The 20,163-nt window shown below is 33.3% G+C and overlaps 3 protein-coding genes across 3 annotated transcripts; 1 reads left to right on the top strand and 2 right to left on the bottom strand.

The window, feature by feature from the left end:
• Nucleotides 1-504: 504 nt before the first annotated feature.
• LOC122302382 (pectinesterase inhibitor 4-like) lies at nt 505-1,273 on the bottom strand. Its single transcript, XM_043113606.1, has one exon. The coding sequence runs from the start codon at nt 1,258-1,260 to the stop codon at nt 628-630; it is 633 nt and encodes a 210-aa protein (XP_042969540.1). The 5' UTR covers nt 1,261-1,273; the 3' UTR covers nt 505-627.
• Nucleotides 1,274-3,798: 2,525 nt separating this feature from the next.
• LOC122304450 lies at nt 3,799-8,476 on the top strand (the record flags this gene model as incomplete). Its single annotated transcript, XM_043116726.1, has 3 exons — nt 3,799-4,398; nt 5,492-6,736; nt 7,277-8,476. Coding segments are annotated over 3 exons (3,045 nt in total), but the record flags the coding sequence as incomplete, so codon positions are not given.
• A 5,118-nt stretch (nt 8,477-13,594) lies between these two features.
• On the bottom strand, nt 13,595-18,272 carry LOC122304449 (the record flags this gene model as incomplete). The annotated part of the gene is made up of 3 exons (XM_043116725.1): nt 13,595-14,794; nt 15,335-16,579; nt 17,673-18,272. Coding segments are annotated over 3 exons (3,045 nt in total), but the record flags the coding sequence as incomplete, so codon positions are not given.
• Nucleotides 18,273-20,163: the final 1,891 nt, after the last annotated feature.

Raw genomic sequence — 20,163 nt, 5'->3', positions numbered from 1 at the left:
CTTGTTGTTTCCACCTGCTGCGTTTAGTCATTCGGGAGACCCCATATACCACATTCTGAACCCGTTCTTTTTTCTGTTTTTTTGTAAGCACATTCTGAACCGGTTCATCTATTTTGTTATATTATATTGCAGATATATTTTTTTTACATCCTGTGTGGAATGAGAACGAGAAAAGGCAAATAAATTAAGGTACTTGGGTTTTGGGCCAAACCCAATTCCATAACTTTTTGAAAAAGAAATGGATGTACAGTTATTTTGTATATTTTATATATATTTTATTGATCTGATCGGTTAAATTAATTATTTTATATTAAAAAAATAATATAATTAATTACATTAGGAGAGTTTGCAAGAAATATATAAAACAAACTGCACATATAATTTTTATTTAAAAAACCTCAAACTCAATCGGCGTCCATTCAAGACATTAGATATATATGTATGTGCATGGATGGGTATATTTAAAGAGCAAAATAAATTGTAACTTATGTTTCATATTTAAAGAGCAAACTTATAACTTTATTTACATATAATTTTCTGATCAAATTAGAAAATTTTCTCGCAACAAAATTAAAAGATCCAAGTCTTGACAAACAAGTAGTAGTACTAAGTAAGATTGCCTTTCTATTAGAACTTGAGAGTATTGATGAGAGCTAAAGCATTGCTAGTCATCATGCTGAGATTCAGTATAGACTCGCTAATCTTCTTTTTAACTGTCGTATTCACCTTCGTCTCGTCCAACCCATCCAGGCACGTATTCTCGTCCGTTATTGCGGCACTTACCCAAGTCTTTACACTATCTATTTGAAACTCCACGTTCGAACCCCCAAGTTGGCCCATCGCATTCTGAGAATCCTGGAGCTCATATATTGAATCCTTCACATTATCAATGCAGTCCTCAATGACTGCCGCTTCAGTACTCAACAATCCCGTTTGTTCAGATATCTTCGATAGTGTGGAGGATGTGTTTTGCGCAGCTTCTAGTGCAACTTCGAGGGCAGTGTTGCAAAGCTTCAGAGGATCTGTTTTGATTTCGGAGGCGTAGGAGGAGAGGGAATTGTAGCAAACTTTTGGGTACAGAGTTGAATTGCAGGTGGTTTTGATGTAAGTTTTGTAGGTTTGGTTAGAAGAAGTGGTGGCGGCGGAGGCTAAGGATATATGTGAGTTTGTGATCATGAAAAGGAGAAGGATGAGGAGAAACAAGAGAAAGCGGCGGCATGAGTATGAACCTGGGCTTGTGGAGCTCATGTATACTTCCATCTTTCATTCCGAAGTGCAGATATTTGTGTGTTGGAATTGTGGGAATGAAGATTGCAATTTATAGGCACTAAGGCAAAGTGTCTGACCGCCCAGTACTTTGATTGTAGCCATACATGCATCTGGTAGCAGTACAGGCCCGTAATATCAGATTATCTTTTATAATTAAGTAATTAAAAGAATAATGGAAGAATACGTGCCTGATGAGATGGCATGGGCACATGCGCGCATGAATATCATTTTATTCTAGTCTTTAGTCTGGGTTTTAGACCTTGCGCTAGCTAGGTTCATAAATTGAGAGAGAGAGAGAGAGAGAGAGAGAGAGAGAGAGAGAGAGAGAGAGAGAGAGAGAGAGAGAGAGATGACCAAAAAAAAAGAAGTTCGTGCACATATGTGCATGGAGCATGCAGGGTCCGGGGCTTCATGAATTAAAGTAGGAGCAGATTAACGAATAGAGAATGAATTGAAATATGTGTTTGTTGTGTGGTACGTAACGACCAAATACTACGTACTGCTGATTGCCGACCGCATGCTGAATATTTTTATTTATTGTAAGAAAAATTCTTATATATAACAAATTATTTATAACAAAAATAATGATTATTTTCAATCCAAATGAATTCATTCTTGTCGTAAATATATTTTTTTTGCAGTGATTCTTACATTTTGCTTCCTACCTTATTGGTATTGGATTCTTAAACTTTTTTATTTTAGTATATAAATTAATATATAAATATATATATATCGAATGTGTGAGATAGATAAATCAAGTGTTTTATGATATTTATTGACATTTAAATATTTTGACAATAGTAGACATTCAATAAATATCATATAACTCATTTTATATGTTTAATTTTCTTCCCTTTTATAATTTATACTTCTTACAATAACTCTTGACAATCTTTATTCACTTTCTCACATACCAAACATACATTAGATAAATCGTGTTCATCCCCAAAATGCCATTTTTTTTTATGTGAATTGCCTTGAAATTTTCTTGAAATAAAAGATTAAATTCATTTTTCTATCATTTTAATATTTTTGAAACAGTTAATAATACGCTGTTAAGAAAGATCATAAAATTGAGTTATAACGTCATGAGTTCTGTTGAACTCAAGATTTCAAGTTTCATGTGATTATAAATCTACACATGGATTTTGATGATAACAAATGAATTCAAAGAATAAAGAAGTCTCAAGCTCAAGTTGTCTACATAATGGAGTCAAGCACATCAAGGAAACAAGCATGAGCAAGAAGGGAACAAGTTCACATTAAAATTATAGAGTAATGTTGTAAATCTCTTCAAAATTCGAAATTAGGATTAATGCTCAAAATTAATATTTTATCATAAAGCATTAAAATACATTTTCCACATGTGCATGAATATTTTTGAAAATTAAATTTGAAAATTTTGAAAGATGATTGATTGTCATCTTTTGCATGTGCATGCCTTGATTAAAGGGTTGAACTTTGAAAATATTAAAGATGATTGATTGTCATCTTTCACATGTGCATGTTTTATTTGAATATTTTCAAAAGTGATTGATGCTTTTTTAGACTTATACAAAAAGTAAAAGATTAGGTTTGAATTTTTTGAAAATGAAAGTGTGCTCATTTTGTCATATGCCAAAAGTAAAATATTAGGTTTGATTTTTTTTGAAAAAGTGAATGATGTTGTCTTTGACAATTGAGAAAGAAGAACCTTTTATTTGAATTCTTTGAAAAAGTGAATGATGTTGTCTTTGACAATTGAAAAAGAAGAACCTTTTATTTGAATTTTTTGAAAAAGTGAATGATGTTGTCTTTGACATGTGAATCTTTTTAAATTTGAATATGAAGTCTCATATGCCTATAAATAGATCATTTGAGAGCTTCACATTCACAACACCAAGAGCATACAACATTCATTCAAAGCTTTCATTCTCTCTTCTCTAAACATTGAGCCTTAATCCTTGTTCATTTTGAGAGATATAGCTTGCGCTGTATTGTTCTTATTTCACTCGTTGAGGAGTGTTTTCTGATAACCTACCCACTATCAGCTTTTGTATCAGAAAAAGGGTGTGTATAACCCTTGTGTGTGTAGAAAGTATTCTACACAGGAAATAGTTGAATCACCACGTGTAAGGTGATTGCAAGTGTAGAGGGTGTTCTACACGGATCCTTTGTAGCGGTGTTGTTCAAAGGTGTAATAGGTTTCTATCTCCACCTGAAGGAGGTTGAATAGTGAATTTGGGAATCCTCAAGGGGTAGCTTGAGGCGAGGACGTAGGCAGTGGGGCCGAACCTCGTTAACATACTGAGTTTGCTTCTCTCTTACCCTTACTCCTTATATTTATTGTTATTTCATATTTTGTTTATATTTTATATTATATATTTGATTTATAATTGTTATTTTTTTTAATACAACTCAATTCACCCCCCCTCTTGTGTTAGTCATCTGGGCAACAATTGGTATCAGAGCTAAGAGCTCTATTATAAGATTAACTATCTTTTGAGTTAAGATCTTATGGCTAACATTGCAGCTTCATTTGGTGAAGGTCAATCTAGTAGTCGGCCTCCACTCTTTTGTGGAGATAATTACTTATTCTGGAAAGTTAGAATGAGAATATTTCTTCAAGCTCAAGGTAGAGAAATATGGAAATGTATTGTAAATGGACCTTATATTCCAACAAAAGTGGTTGGTGGAGTAAAGGTCAAAAAGGAAGAAGAAGAGTTTGATCGTGAAGACGATAGACTTTATACTTTAAATTTAACTGCTATGAATTTATTATATAATGCTCTTAATGGAAATGAGTTTAATAGAATAATGAATTGCGCTACGGCAAAGGAAATTTGGGATAACTTGGAAGTAACTTATGAAGGAACTTCGCAAGTCAAGGAATCAAAAATTTATATTCTTACTCATGAATATGAAATGTTTAAGATGAATGATGATGAATCTATTTCTAGTATGCACACTCGTTTTACTAACATCATAAACAGCTTGACAGCTCTTGGCAAAGTTTATTCCAAGGTGGAGATAGTAAGAAAAATTCTCAACTCTTTACCAAAACGTTGGGAATCAAAAGTTACAGCGATTCTTGAAGCTAGAGACCTCAAGAAGCTCGAAGTCAATGAACTCATCGGGTCACTTATCACCCATGAGTACACATTGAAAAGAGGAGAAGAAGAAGGAAAGCCAAAGAAGAGCTTAGCACTTAAAGCTGTTCCTCATGAAAGTGAAAGTGATGAAGATGAGGAAAATGACGATAAAGATGAAGAAGTTGCGATGATAACAAGAAGAATTCAGAGGTTCTTGAAGAAAAATAGAACTCCTCCGAGGAAATCTTTCAAAAAGTTTTCCAAGAAAGATTCAGGTAAAAACGACACTTTAATTTGTTATAAATGTAATAAACCTGGTCATATCAAGCCAGATTGTCCTCTGCTAAAGAAAGATCGAAACAAGGGCAAGAAAGCAATGAAAGCTACATGGGATGATGATTCAAGTAGCTCAGATAGTGAAGCAAGCAATGAAGAATCAGCAAATCTTTGTCTTATGGCTAAAGATGACATTGAGGTAACAAATCTTGATAATATTGAAAATCCTTCATATGAAGAATTGCAAAATGTTTTAGAAGAGATTTATGAGGAATTTGAAAAATTGGGTATAAAGTATACTGCTTTGAAAAAGAAAAATTCTTCTTTAACAAACGAAATTGAAATTTTAAGAAAAGAAAGTATCATTTTGAAAGATGAAAATCTTGAATTGAATAAGAAGAAAACCGATTTAGAAAATATTGTTGAAAACTTTACGAATGGAAAAAGAAATTTTGAAAAACTTCTTGGTAGTCAAAGATGTGTTTTTGACAAGGCAGGTTTGGGATATATGCCAAAACAAAAATACAAACCTTATAAAAATTTCTTTGATAATCATTCTACCTCAAAGACTAATATTCAAAATTCTTTTCATAAAAATAATTTTGTCAAAAAAGGATATTATTATAATCATTCAAGTTTTTCATATATGTCACATGCTATTTGTAATTTTTGTAATAGAAATGGTCATAATTATCATACTTGTCCTATTAGAAGAAATCATACAATGACTATTAGGGCCATATGGGTACCTAAAAATCTTGTTTCTTCTAATACTAATAAATAAAGGACCCAAAGAACTTGGGTACCAAGAAAAATCATTTTAATTGTTTTTATAGGTATGCATGAAGTCATCCACAAGCAAAAATAAGTGGTTTTTAGATAGTGGATGTTCAAGACACATGACGGGAGACAAGACTAAGTTCTTTGATCTTAGATCTAAAGAAGAAGGACACGTGACATTTGGAGACAACTCGAAAGGGAAGATCGTGGGAATAGGTAAAATTGGTAATGAATCTTCTCTCATAATTGAAGATGTTCTACTTGTTGAAGGTTTAAAACATAATCTTTTGAGCATAAGTCAATTATGTGATAAAGGATTTACAGTTACTTTTAAAATGGATAAATGCATTATTTTGAATGATCATGATTGTAATATTTGTTTTATTGCTTTTAGAAACAATAATGTTTATACAATTGATTTTGAAGAAATTACCTCACAAGATGCTATTTGCTTGTCAGCTCAAAATGAAACTAGTTGGTTATGGCATAGAAGATTAGGTCATGCCAACATGGAACTTATTTCCAAACTTTCAAAAAATGATCTTGTGAGAGGTTTACCAAAAACATATTTTCTTAAAGACAAAATTTGTGATGCATGTCAATTTGGTAAACAAACAAAAACTTCTTTTAAAACTAAGAAACATATTTCCACTACTAGACCATTGCAACTGATACACATGGATCTTTTTGGACCAAATAGAGTTGCAAGTTTAGGAGGAAAATATTATGCATTTGTTATTGTTGATGATTTCTCTAGATATACTTGGGTCATCTTTCTTGCTCATAAAGATGAGGCACATAATGCCTTTACCAAGTTATGCAAGAGAATTCAAAATGAAAAGGGCTATACTATTTCAAGTATCCGAAGTGATAGGGGAAAAGAATTTGTTAATAAAAATATTGAAACATTTTGTGATGAAAACGGTTTTATTCATAATTTTTCTGCTCCTCGAACTCCTCAACAAAATGGGGTAGTAGAGAGGAAAAATAGATCTCTTCAAGAGATGGCAAGAACAATGCTCAATGAGAACAACTTGCCTAGTTATTTTTGGGCCGAAGCGGTAAGTACTGCATGTTATGTTATAAATAGAGTTATGTTAAGGTCTAAATTAGATAAAACCCCCTATGAGCTTTGGAATGAGAAAAAGCCCAACATTGGTTACTTTCATGTATTTGGATGCAAATGTTTTATTTTGAATGACAGAGATAATTTAGGCAAGTTTGATGCAAAATCTGATGAAGGTATTTTTCTCGGGTATTCTACTAATAGTAAAGCTTATAGAGTATTCAACAAAAAGACTTTAACTGTACAAGAATCTATGCATGTAGTATTTGATGAATCTAATTCTCCACTCTCCAAGAAATCTATTGATGAAGAAACAGAAGGTATAAATAACACAGAAAGTCTCAATCTCAACAAAGAGAAAGCAATAGAGGAAGTTCAACATGGAGCCATCAGGAAAGATCATCAAAATTTAATACAAGATGCAACCAAACAGTGGAAATTTGTGAAAGATCATCCAGTGGAACAAATTTTGGGAGAACCTTCACAAGGTGTAAGTACTCGATCATCTCTTAGAAATATTTGTAATCATACTGCTTTTCTATCTCAAATTGAACCCAAAAATATTGATGACGCACTTCTTGATGAATCTTGGATTCTAGCTATGCAAGAAGAGTTGAATCAATTTGAAAGAAATGATGTTTGGACACTTGTTCCTAGACCCAAAAATTATACTATTATTGGAACAAAATGGGTTTTTAGAAACAAGAAAGATGAGTCTGGAGTCATTACTAGAAATAAGGCTCGACTTGTAGCCCAAGGTTTTAATCAAGAAGAAGGAATCGATTATGATGAGACATATGCACCTGTCGCAAGATTAGAAGCTATTCGAATGCTACTTGCATATGCTTGTTATAAAGATTTCAAACTTTTTCAAATGGATGTTAAAAGTGCTTTCTTAAATGGTTTTATAAATGAAGAGGTATATGTTGAGCAACCTCCGGGTTTTGAAAACCATATTTCCCCAAATCATGTTTTCAAACTCACAAAAGCACTATATGGACTTAAACAAGCTCCTAGAGCTTGGTACGAGAGACTCAGTGGTTTCTTGATTGAAAAAGGTTTTTCAAGAGGAAAAATCGACACAACTCTTTTCATTAAATATGAAAATGATGATATTCTTTTGATTCAGATTTATGTTGATGATATAATATTCGGTGCTACTAATGAAAATATGTGTCAAGTTTTTGCTAAGACTATGCAGGAAGAATTTGAGATGAGCATGATGGGTGAACTTACATTCTTTCTCGGATTGCAAATTAAGCAAGCAAAAAGTGGGACATTCATCAATCAATCAAAATATATTAAGGAATTACTGAAGAAGTTTGGGATGGAAAATGCTAAGGAAATTGGAACACCAATGAGCCCATCAACTAAACTTGATAAAGATGAATCCGGTAAGCCAGTTGACTCGAAGATATATCGAGGTATGATTGGTAGCTTATTATATTTAACAGCCAGTAGACCAGATATTATGTTTAGTGTGTGCTTATGTGCACGTTTTCAATCATCTCCAAAAGAATCACATTTAATTGCAGTTAAGCGCATTCTTAGATATCTTAGTGGTACAATTAACCTAGGGTTATGGTACCCTAAGCACACATCTTTCGATCTAATCAGCTACACAGATGCAGATTATGCTGGCTGTAAAATAGATCGAAAAAGCACTAGTGGAGCATGCCATTTCTTAGGTCATGCATTAGTTTCCTGGTTTAGTAAAAAACAAAATTCTGTTGCACTATCTACTGCTGAGGCAGAATATGTTGCTGCGGGTAGTTGTTGTGCTCAAGTTCTCTACATGAAGCAACAACTTGAAGATTTTAAACTCATGTATAATCACATTCCAATCAAATGTGATAATACAAGTGCTATAAATCTTTCAAAGAACCCAATACAACATTCTAGAACTAAGCATATTGAAATAAGGTATCATTTTCTTCGAGATCATGTGCAAAAAGGTGATATAATGTTAGAGTTCACAAACACACACGATCAGTTAGCAGATATTTTCACAAAACCTTTACCAGAAGATAGATTATGTATGATCAGAAGAGAAATAGGTATGATGCATGCTATGAATATCTCTTAAAAGATAGACCAGAGTCAATAAAAATAGAGATAGATTTTTTTTAATACTTTTACATAAATTTGAGATTCTTAGCCTCATGTTTGAGACGCTCATTCTCTTCATACAATATCATGTCATTCTTATTCATGGGAACCGGCAAGCGGAATGAAGAATCTAATAAAGATTTCAACTGTTTATTCTTCTGCCGAATGATTCCTTCCCTTGTGTGAGACTCTTGAACAATTTGTTGAAGTACAACAATTTGTTCTTTGAGCTTTTCAACTTCGTGATTTTTGGCTTGTAGCCGCTGAGAAAAAGCCACAATAGAGGAAGAGTAGCGAGTCCCAAGACTCACCAAGTCATAAATAGCATCAGAATCTGACTTATTAGTCAGATTATTATTTTCTTGCTGCAACATGGCACCAATGGTAGCTGCAGAAAGAACAGGAGGTTGAGATGCAGAATGCCTCATGGATGGATCTAGAGAAATGTTAGAAGAATGAGCCATTGAGAAAAGAATAGAAGACTTAAAACGAGAATGCTGAAAGAATGCAAATGAGTTATAGAGATGAGATGAAAACTTGATGCGGATTAGATGAACTTCAGGACTGATTTTATAGAGATAGCATAAAGAATAAGACAAACTATTTTCTCTTCAAATCTTATTTAGTCAAAAGAAATACAAGATATGCTGGACACACATTGTCAAAAGTTTTCTTACTAAGCCAGCGAGATTAACAGTAGATTGTCCCTATTTTTCTAGTAAACGATGAACCTCTGCTGTTATCTGCCGATGTTGACCTTGTATCTGAACCCTTTCTCGTTCCAGCTCTTCTATTCGTGGTTGCAGATCATGAGCATACCAATCTGCAAATTTTTTCAACTCTTGGTTTTCTTGCTTTAGCCTTTTATTCTCACTATCCTTATTAGCAAGCTTCTGTCGTAACTCAGATATTTGCATGTTAAGATGATCAATCTCACTCACCCTCGCCATTAACCTTCGAGACATGATCGTAACAGAGGCGGCATATTGATTACTGAGCATTCTTGATTCTGCAATAATCTCAGAATCAGCCTTACTAGAAAAACGGTTCACTGCTCCTATCATGGTATTGACGGCCTCAGGAGAGAAGATTGATGATTGATGCGTCAAGGGTTCCTGATTCAAGTCTGGAACATTAGTGGAAGAGAATTGCTCAGCCATTCTATCGTTGTGGAAAAACAGAACTCAGGTCAAGAAGTGATTATTTTTTTGGCATCCGATAGATGAAAATGATCATTTTTTTATAGAAACTCGGAGCCTTCAATCCCGTTTGTCAACAACATCAGGCGATTGTTTAAATCTTCAGCCGTATTAAATTCATAGAGTTAGGCCTCGAGGCTTTGCAGCACTTGTCGGGTCACGGACGGCTCCATTTTTCAACTATCTACAGTGACTATTAAACGCATCGTTTTCTTCAGTCCATTTTCTTGTTGCGGATCCTTTTTAATGATGCCAAAAGGGGGAGAAGTGTTAGACTAGAACATTAACATTGTTTAAATTGCTAAACTTGTTATATATGCTTGGAATTATATTTATACTTTTGCTTGAAAAACTAACGCATATTTTCAGGGGGAGCTTAAGTATTAATATAGGTTTCAAGTTCTATCAAATATTTGTCATCATCAAAAAGGGGGAGATTGTTGAACTCAAGATTTCAAGTTTCATGTGATTATAAATCTACACATGGATTTTGATGATAACAAATGAATTCAAAGAATAAAGAAGTCTCAAGCTCAAGTTGTCTACATAATGGAGTCAAGCACATCAAGGAAACAAGCATGAGCAAGAAGGGAACAAGTTCACATTAAAATTATAGAGTAATGTTGTAAATCTCTTCAAAATTCGAAATTAGGATTAATGCTCAAAATTAATATTTTATCATAAAGCATTAAAATACATTTTCCACATGTGCATGAATATTTTTGAAAATTAAATTTGAAAATTTTGAAAGATGATTGATTGTCATCTTTTGCATGTGCATGCCTTGATTAAAGGGTTGAACTTTGAAAATATTAAAGATGATTGATTGTCATCTTTCACATGTACATGTTTTATTTGAATATTTTCAAAAGTGATTGATGCTTTTTTAGACTTATACAAAAAGTAAAAGATTAGGTTTGAATTTTTTGAAAATGAAAGTGTGCTCATTTTGTCATATGCCAAAAGTAAAATATTAGGTTTGATTTTTTTGAAAAAGTGAATGATGTTGTCTTTGACAATTGAGAAAGAAGAACCTTTTATTTGAATTCTTTGAAAAAGTGAATGATGTTGTCTTTGACAATTGAAAAAGAAGAACCTTTTATTTGAATTTTTTGAAAAAGTGAATGATGTTGTCTTTGACATGTGAATCTTTTTAAATTTGAATATGAAGTCTCATATGCCTATAAATAGATCATTTGAGAGCTTCACATTCACAACACCAAGAGCATACAACATTCATTCAAAGCTTTCATTCTCTCTTCTCTAAACATTGAGCCTTAATCCTTGTTCATTTTGAGAGATATAGCTTGCGCTGTATTGTTCTTATTTCACTCGTTGAGGAGTGTTTTCTGATAACCTACCCACTATCAGCTTTTGTATCAGAAAAAGGGTGTGTATAACCCTTGTGTGTGTAGAAAGTATTCTACACAGGAAATAGTTGAATTACCACGTGTAAGGTGATTGCAAGTGTAGAGGGTGTTCTACACGGATCCTTTGTAGCGGTGTTGTTCAAAGGTGTAATAGGTTTCTATCTCCACCTGAAGGAGGTTGAATAGTGAATTTGGGAATCCTCAAGGGGTAGCTTGAGGCGAGGACGTAGGCAGTGGGGCCGAACCTCGTTAACATACTGAGTTTGCTTCTCTCTTACCCTTACTCCTTATATTTATTGTTATTTCATATTTTGTTTATATTTTATATTATATATTTGATTTATAATTGTTATTTTTTTTAATACAACTCAATTCACCCCCCCTCTTGTGTTAGTCATCTGGGCAACTCAATTCAAAATTTTCAAATTTAATTTTCAAAAATATTCATGCACATGTGGAAAATGTATTTTAATGCTTTATGATAAAATATTAATTTTGAGCATTAATCCTAATTTCGAATTTTGAAGAGATTTACAACATTACTCTATAATTTTAATGTGAACTTGTTCCCTTCTTGCTCATGCTTGTTTCCTTGATGTGCTTGACTCCATTGTGTAGACAACTTGAGCTTGAGACTTCTTTATTCTTTGAATTCATTTGTTATCATCAAAATCCATGTGTAGATTTATAATCACATGAAACTTGAAATCTTGAGTTCAACAATCTCCCCCTTTTTGATGATGACAAATATTTGATAGAACTTGAAACCTATATTAATACTTAAGCTCCCCCTGAAAATATGCGTTAGTTTTTCAAGCAAAAGTATAAATATAATTCCAAGCATATATAACAAGTTTAGCAATTTAAACAATGTTAATGTTCTAGTCTAACACTTCTCCCCCTTTTGGCATCATTAAAAAGGATCCGCAACAAGAAAATGGACTGAAGAAAACGATGCGTTTAATAGTCACTGTAGATAGTTGAAAAATGGAGCCGTCCGTGACCCGACAAGTGCTGCAAAGCCTCGAGGCCTAACTCTATGAATTTAATACGGCTGAAGATTTAAACAATCGCCTGATGTTGTTGACAAACGGGATTGAAGGCTCCGAGTTTCTATAAAAAAATGATCATTTTCATCTATCGGATGCCAAAAAAATAATCACTTCTTGACCTGAGTTCTGTTTTTCCACAACGATAGAATGGCTGAGCAATTCTCTTCCACTAATGTTCCAGACTTGAATCAGGAACCCTTGACGCATCAATCATCAATCTTCTCTCCTGAGGCCGTCAATACCATGATAGGAGCAGTGAACCGTTTTTCTAGTAAGGCTGATTCTGAGATTATTGCAGAATCAAGAATGCTCAGTAATCAATATGCTGCCTCTGTTACGATCATGTCTCGAAGGTTAATGGCGAGGGTGAGTGAGATTGATCATCTTAACATGCAAATATCTGAGTTACGACAGAAGCTTGCTAATAAGGATAGTGAGAATAAAAGGCTAAAGCAAGAAAACCAAGAGTTGAAAAAATTTGCAGATTGGTATGCTCATGATCTGCAACCACGAATAGAAGAGCTGGAACGAGAAAGGGTTCAGATACAAGGTCAACATCGGCAGATAACAGCAGAGGTTCATCGTTTACTAGAAAAATAGGGACAATCTACTGTTAATCTCGCTGGCTTAGTAAGAAAACTTTTGACAATGTGTGTCCAGCATATCTTGTATTTCTTTTGACTAAATAAGATTTGAAGAGAAAATAGTTTGTCTTATTCTTTATGCTATCTCTATAAAATCAGTCCTGAAGTTCATCTAATCCGCATCAAGTTTTCATCTCATCTCTATAACTCATTTGCATTCTTTCAGCATTCTCGTTTTAAGTCTTCTATTCTTTTCTCAATGGCTCATTCTTCTAACATTTCTCTAGATCCATCCATGAGGCATTCTGCATCTCAACCTCCTGTTCTTTCTGCAGCTACCATTGGTGCCATGTTGCAGCAAGAAAATAATAATCTGACTAATAAGTCAGATTCTGATGCTATTTATGACTTGGTGAGTCTTGGGACTCGCTACTCTTCCTCTATTGTGGCTTTTTCTCAGCGGCTACAAGCCAAAAATCACGAAGTTGAAAAGCTCAAAGAACAAATTGTTGTACTTCAACAAATTGTTCAAGAGTCTCACACAAGGGAAGGAATCATTCGGCAGAAGAATAAACAGTTGAAATCTTTATTAGATTCTTCATTCCGCTTGCCGGTTCCCATGAATAAGAATGACATGATATTGTATGAAGAGAATGAGCGTCTCAAACATGAGGCTAAGAATCTCAAATTTATGTAAAAGTATTAAAAAAAATCTATCTCTATTTTTATTGACTCTGGTCTATCTTTTAAGAGATATTCATAGCATGCATCATACCTATTTCTCTTCTGATCATACATAATCTATCTTCTGGTAAAGGTTTTGTGAAAATATCTGCTAACTGATCGTGTGTGTTTGTGAACTCTAACATTATATCACCTTTTTGCACATGATCTCGAAGAAAATGATACCTTATTTCAATATGCTTAGTTCTAGAATGTTGTATTGGGTTCTTTGAAAGATTTATAGCACTTGTATTATCACATTTGATTGGAATGTGATTATACATGAGTTTAAAATCTTCAAGTTGTTGCTTCATGTAGAGAACTTGAGCACAACAACTACCCGCAGCAACATATTCTGCCTCAGCAGTAGATAGTGCAACAGAATTTTGTTTTTTACTAAACCAGGAAACTAATGCATGACCTAAGAAATGGCATGCTCCACTAGTGCTTTTTCGATCTATTTTACAGCCAGCATAATCTGCATCTGTGTAGCTGATTAGATCGAAAGATGTGTGCTTAGGGTACCATAACCCTAGGTTAATTGTACCACTAAGATATCTAAGAATGCGCTTAACTGCAATTAAATGTGATTCTTTTGGAGATGATTGAAAACGTGCACATAAGCACACACTAAACATAATATCTGGTCTACTGGCTGTTAAATATAATAAGCTACCAATCATACCTCGATATATCTTCGAGTCAACTGGCTTACCGGATTCATCTTTATCAAGTTTAGTTGATGGGCTCATTGGTGTTCCAATTTCCTTAGCATTTTCCATCCCAAACTTCTTCAGTAATTCCTTAATATATTTTGATTGATTGATGAATGTCCCACTTTTTGCTTGCTTAATTTGCAATCCGAGAAAGAATGTAAGTTCACCCATCATGCTCATCTCAAATTCTTCCTGCATAGTCTTAGCAAAAACTTGACACATATTTTCATTAGTAGCACCGAATATTATATCATCAACATAAATCTGAATCAAAAGAATATCATCATTTTCATATTTAATGAAAAGAGTTGTGTCGATTTTTCCTCTTGAAAAACCTTTTTCAATCAAGAAACCACTGAGTCTCTCGTACCAAGCTCTAGGAGCTTGTTTAAGTCCATATAGTGCTTTTGTGAGTTTGAAAACATGATTTGGGGAAATATGGTTTTCAAAACCCGGAGGTTGCTCAACATATACCTCTTCATTTATAAAACCATTTAAGAAAGCACTTTTAACATCCATTTGAAAAAGTTTGAAATCTTTATAACAAGCATATGCAAGTAGCATTCGAATAGCTTCTAATCTTGCGACAGGTGCATATGTCTCATCATAATCGATTCCTTCTTCTTGATTAAAACCTTGGGCTACAAGTCGAGCCTTATTTCTAGTAATGACTCCAGACTCATCTTTCTTGTTTCTAAAAACCCATTTTGTTCCAATAATAGTATAATTTTTGGGTCTAGGAACAAGTGTCCAAACATCATTTCTTTCAAATTGATTCAACTCTTCTTGCATAGCTAGAATCCAAGATTCATCAAGAAGTGCGTCATCAATATTTTTGGGTTCAATTTGAGATAGAAAAGCAGTATGATTACAAATATTTCTAAGAGATGATCGAGTACTTACACCTTGTGAAGGTTCTCCCAAAATTTGTTCCACTGGATGATCTTTCACAAATTTCCACTGTTTGGTTGCATCTTGTATTAAATTTTGATGATCTTTCCTGATGGCTCCATGTTGAACTTCCTCTATTGCTTTCTCTTTGTTGAGATTGAGACTTTCTGTGTTATTTATACCTTCTGTTTCTTCATCAATAGATTTCTTGGAGAGTGGAGAATTAGATTCATCAAATACTACATGCATAGATTCTTGTACAGTTAAAGTCTTTTTGTTGAATACTCTATAAGCTTTACTATTAGTAGAATACCCGAGAAAAATACCTTCATCAGATTTTGCATCAAACTTGCCTAAATTATCTCTGTCATTCAAAATAAAACATTTGCATCCAAATACATGAAAGTAACCAATGTTGGGCTTTTTCTCATTCCAAAGCTCATAGGGGGTTTTATCTAATTTAGACCTTAACATAACTCTATTTATAACATAACATGCAGTACTTACCGCTTCGGCCCAAAAATAACTAGGCAAGTTGTTCTCATTGAGCATTGTTCTTGCCATCTCTTGAAGAGATCTATTTTTCCTCTCTACTACCCCATTTTGTTGAGGAGTTCGAGGAGCAGAAAAATTATGAATAAAACCGTTTTCATCACAAAATGTTTCAATATTTTTATTAACAAATTCTTTTCCCCTATCACTTCGGATACTTGAAATAGTATAGCCCTTTTCATTTTGAATTCTCTTGCATAACTTGGTAAAGGCATTATGTGCCTCATCTTTATGAGCAAGAAAGATGACCCAAGTATATCTAGAGAAATCATCAACAATAACAAATGCATAATATTTTCCTCCTAAACTTGCAACTCTATTTGGTCCAAAAAGATCCATGTGTATCAGTTGCAATGGTCTAGTAGTGGAAATATGTTTCTTAGTTTTAAAAGAAGTTTTTGTTTGTTTACCAAATTGACATGCATCACAAATTTTGTCTTTAAGAAAATATGTTTTTGGTAAACCTCTCACAAGATCATTTTTTGAAAGTTTGGAAATAAGTTCCATGTTGGCATGACCTAATCTTCTATGCCATAACCAACTAGTTTCATTTTGAGCTGACAAGCAAATAGCATCTTGTGAGGTAATTTCTTCAAAATCAATTGTATAAACATTATTGTTTCTAAAAGCAATAAAACAAATATTACAATCATGATCATTCAAAATAATGCATTTATCCATTTTAAAAGTAACTGTAAATCCTTTATCACATAATTGACTTATGCTCAAAAGATTATGTTTTAAACCTTCAACAAGTAGAACATCTTCAATTATGAGAGAAGATTCATTACCAATTTTACCTATTCCCACGATCTTCCCTTTCGAGTTGTCTCCAAATGTCACGTGTCCTTCTTCTTTAGATCTAAGATCAAAGAACTTAGTCTTGTCTCCCGTCATGTGTCTTGAACATCCACTATCTAAAAACCACTTATTTTTGCTTGTGGATGACTTCATGCATACCTATAAAAACAATTAAAATGATTTTTCTTGGTACCCAAGTTCTTTGGGTCCTTTATTTATTAGTATTAGAAGAAACAAGATTTTTAGGTACCCATATGGCCCTAATAGTCATTGTATGATTTCTTCTAATAGGACAAGTATGATAATTATGACCATTTCTATTACAAAAATTACAAATAGCATGTGACATATATGAAAAACTTGAATGATTATAATAATATCCTTTTTTGACAAAATTATTTTTATGAAAAGAATTTTGAATATTAGTCTTTGAGGTAGAATGATTATCAAAGAAATTTTTATAAGGTTTGTATTTTTGTTTTGGCATATATCCCAAACCTGCCTTGTCAAAAACACATCTTTGACTACCAAGAAGTTTTTCAAAATTTCTTTTTCCATTCGTAAAGTTTTCAACAATATTTTCTAAATCGGTTTTCTTCTTATTCAATTCAAGATTTTCATCTTTCAAAATGATACTTTCTTTTCTTAAAATTTCAATTTCGTTTGTTAAAGAAGAATTTTTCTTTTTCAAAGCAGTATACTTTATACCCAATTTTTCAAATTCCTCATAAATCTCTTCTAAAACATTTTGCAATTCTTCATATGAAGGATTTTCAATATTATCAAGATTTGTTACCTCAATGTCATCTTTTGCCATAAGACAAAGATTTGCTGATTCTTCATTGCTTGCTTCACTATCTGAGCTACTTGAATCATCATCCCATGTAGCTTTCATTGCTTTCTTGCCCTTGTTTCGATCTTTCTTTAGCAGAGGACAATCTGGCTTGATATGACCAGGTTTATTGCATTTATAACAAATTAAAGTGTCGTTTTTACCTGAATCTTTCTTGGAAAACTTTTTGAAAGATTTCCTCGGAGGAGTTCTATTTTTCTTCAAGAACCTCTGAATTCTTCTTGTTATCATCGCAACTTCTTCATCTTTATCGTCATTTTCCTCATCTTCATCACTTTCACTTTCATGAGGAACAGCTTTAAGTGCTAAGCTCTTCTTTGGCTTTCCTTCTTCTTCTCCTCTTTTCAATGTGTACTCATGGGTGATAAGTGACCCGATGAGTTCATTGACTTCGAGCTTCTTGAGGTCTCTAGCTTCAAGAATCGCTGTAACTTTTGATTCCCAACGTTTTGGTAAAGAGTTGAGAATTTTTCTTACTATCTCCACCTTGGAATAAACTTTGCCAAGAGCTGTCAAGCTGTTTATGATGTTAGTAAAACGAGTGTGCATACTAGAAATAGATTCATCATCATTCATCTTAAACATTTCATATTCATGAGTAAGAATATAAATTTTTGATTCCTTGACTTGCGAAGTTCCTTCATAAGTTACTTCCAAGTTATCCCAAATTTCCTTTGCCGTAGCGCAATTCATTATTCTATTAAACTCATTTCCATTAAGAGCATTATATAATAAATTCATAGCAGTTAAATTTAAAGTATAAAGTCTATCGTCTTCACGATCAAACTCTTCTTCTTCCTTTTTGACCTTTACTCCACCAACCACTTTTGTTGGAATATAAGGTCCATTTACAATACATTTCCATATTTCTCTACCTTGAGCTTGAAGAAATATTCTCATTCTAACTTTCCAGAATGAGTAATTATCTCCACAAAAGAGTGGAGGCCGACTACTAGATTGACCTTCACCAAATGAAGCTGCAATGTTAGCCATAAGATCTTAACTCAAAAGATAGTTAATCTTATAATAGAGCTCTTAGCTCTGATACCAATTGTTACTGATCATAGGCCGCACCTATGTCACCTAACAATTGTACCTACCAGACTAGCCGGTCACCGTCTCTACCGGTGCACCGTCACTCATGGTCGGAGAGTCTTGCTTCGGTGACACAGTCACAAGCGAGAGTTCCCATGAGTGATCTGCCTGTATGAACAGTACAGGTCAACTAGCTCTGATACCAATTGTTGCCCAGATGACTAACACAAGAGGGGGGTGAATTGAGTTGTATTAAAAAAAATAACAATTATAAATCAAATATATAATATAAAATATAAACAAAATATGAAATAACAATAAATATAAGGAGTAAGGGTAAGAGAGAAGCAAACTCAGTATGTTAACGAGGTTCGGCCCCACTGCCTACGTCCTCGCCTCAAGCTACCCCTTGAGGATTCCCAAATTCACTATTCAACCTCCTTCAGGTGGAGATAGAAACCTATTATACCTTTGAACAACACCGCTACAAAGGATCCGTGTAGAACACCCTCTACACTTGCAATCACCTTACACGTGGTGATTCAACTATTCCCTGTGTAGAATACTTTCTACACACACAAGGGTTATACACACCCTTTTTCTGATACAAAAGCTGATAGTGGGTAGGTTATCAGAAAACACTCCTTAACGAGTGAAATAAGAACAATACAGCGCAAGCTATATCTCTCAAAATGAACAAGGATTAAGGCTCAATGTTTAGAGAAGAGAGAATGAAAGCTTTGAATGAATGTTGTATGCTATTGGTGTTGTGAATGTGAAGCTCTCAAATGATCTATTTATAGGCATATGAGACTTCATATTCAAATTTAAAAAGATTCACATGTCAAAGACAACATCATTCACTTTTTCAAAAAATTCAAATAAAAGGTTCTTCTTTTTCAATTGTCAAAGACAACATCATTCACTTTTTCAAAGAATTCAAATAAAAGGTTCTTCTTTCTCAATTGTCAAAGACAACATCATTCACTTTTTCAAAAAAATCAAACCTAATCTTTTACTTTTGGCATATGACAAAATGAGCACACTTTCATTTTCAAAAAATTCAAACCTAATCTTTTACTTTTTGTATAAGTCTAAAAAAGCATCAATCACTTTTGAAAATATTCAAATAAAACATGCACATGTGAAAGATGACAATCAATCATCTTTAATATTTTCAAAGTTCAACCCTTTAATCAAGGCATGCACATGCAAAAGATGACAATCAATCATCTTTCAAAATTTTCAAATTTAATTTTCAAAAATATTCATGCACATGTGGAAAATGTATTTTAATGCTTTATGATAAAATATTAATTTTGAGCATTAATCCTAATTTCGAATTTTGAAGAGATTTACAACATTACTCTATAATTTTAATGTGAACTTGTTCCCTTCTTGCTCATGCTTGTTTCCTTGATGTGCTTGACTCCATTGTGTAGACAACTTGAGCTTGAGACTTCTTTATTCTTTGAATTCATTTGTTATCATCAAAATCCATGTGTAGATTTATAATCACATGAAACTTGAAATCTTGAGTTCAACAGTAATTATTGCATGTCAATAGGAATAGATGTTGAACATCTAGTTGCCCACACACACTCAAAATGGTTTAGCTGAATCATTGATTAAAAGGCTTCAGCTAATCGCTAGACATTTACTCATGAAATCAAATCTTCCTATTTCTGCTTGGGGATATGCTATAATTCATGCAGCATCATTAATTCGAGTTAGACCATCAGCATATCACAAATATTCACCATTACAGCTTGCATTTGGTCAGCAATCAAATATTTCTCATCTTCGTACTTTTGGA

The sequence above is a fragment of the Carya illinoinensis genome, chromosome 3 (genome assembly GCF_018687715.1).
Source record: "Carya illinoinensis cultivar Pawnee chromosome 3, C.illinoinensisPawnee_v1, whole genome shotgun sequence".
Classification (NCBI taxonomy): Eukaryota; Viridiplantae; Streptophyta; class Magnoliopsida; order Fagales; family Juglandaceae; genus Carya; species Carya illinoinensis.
Note: the sequence above shows the minus strand (reverse complement) of the source record. Positions and strands in the feature narration are given on the sequence as shown.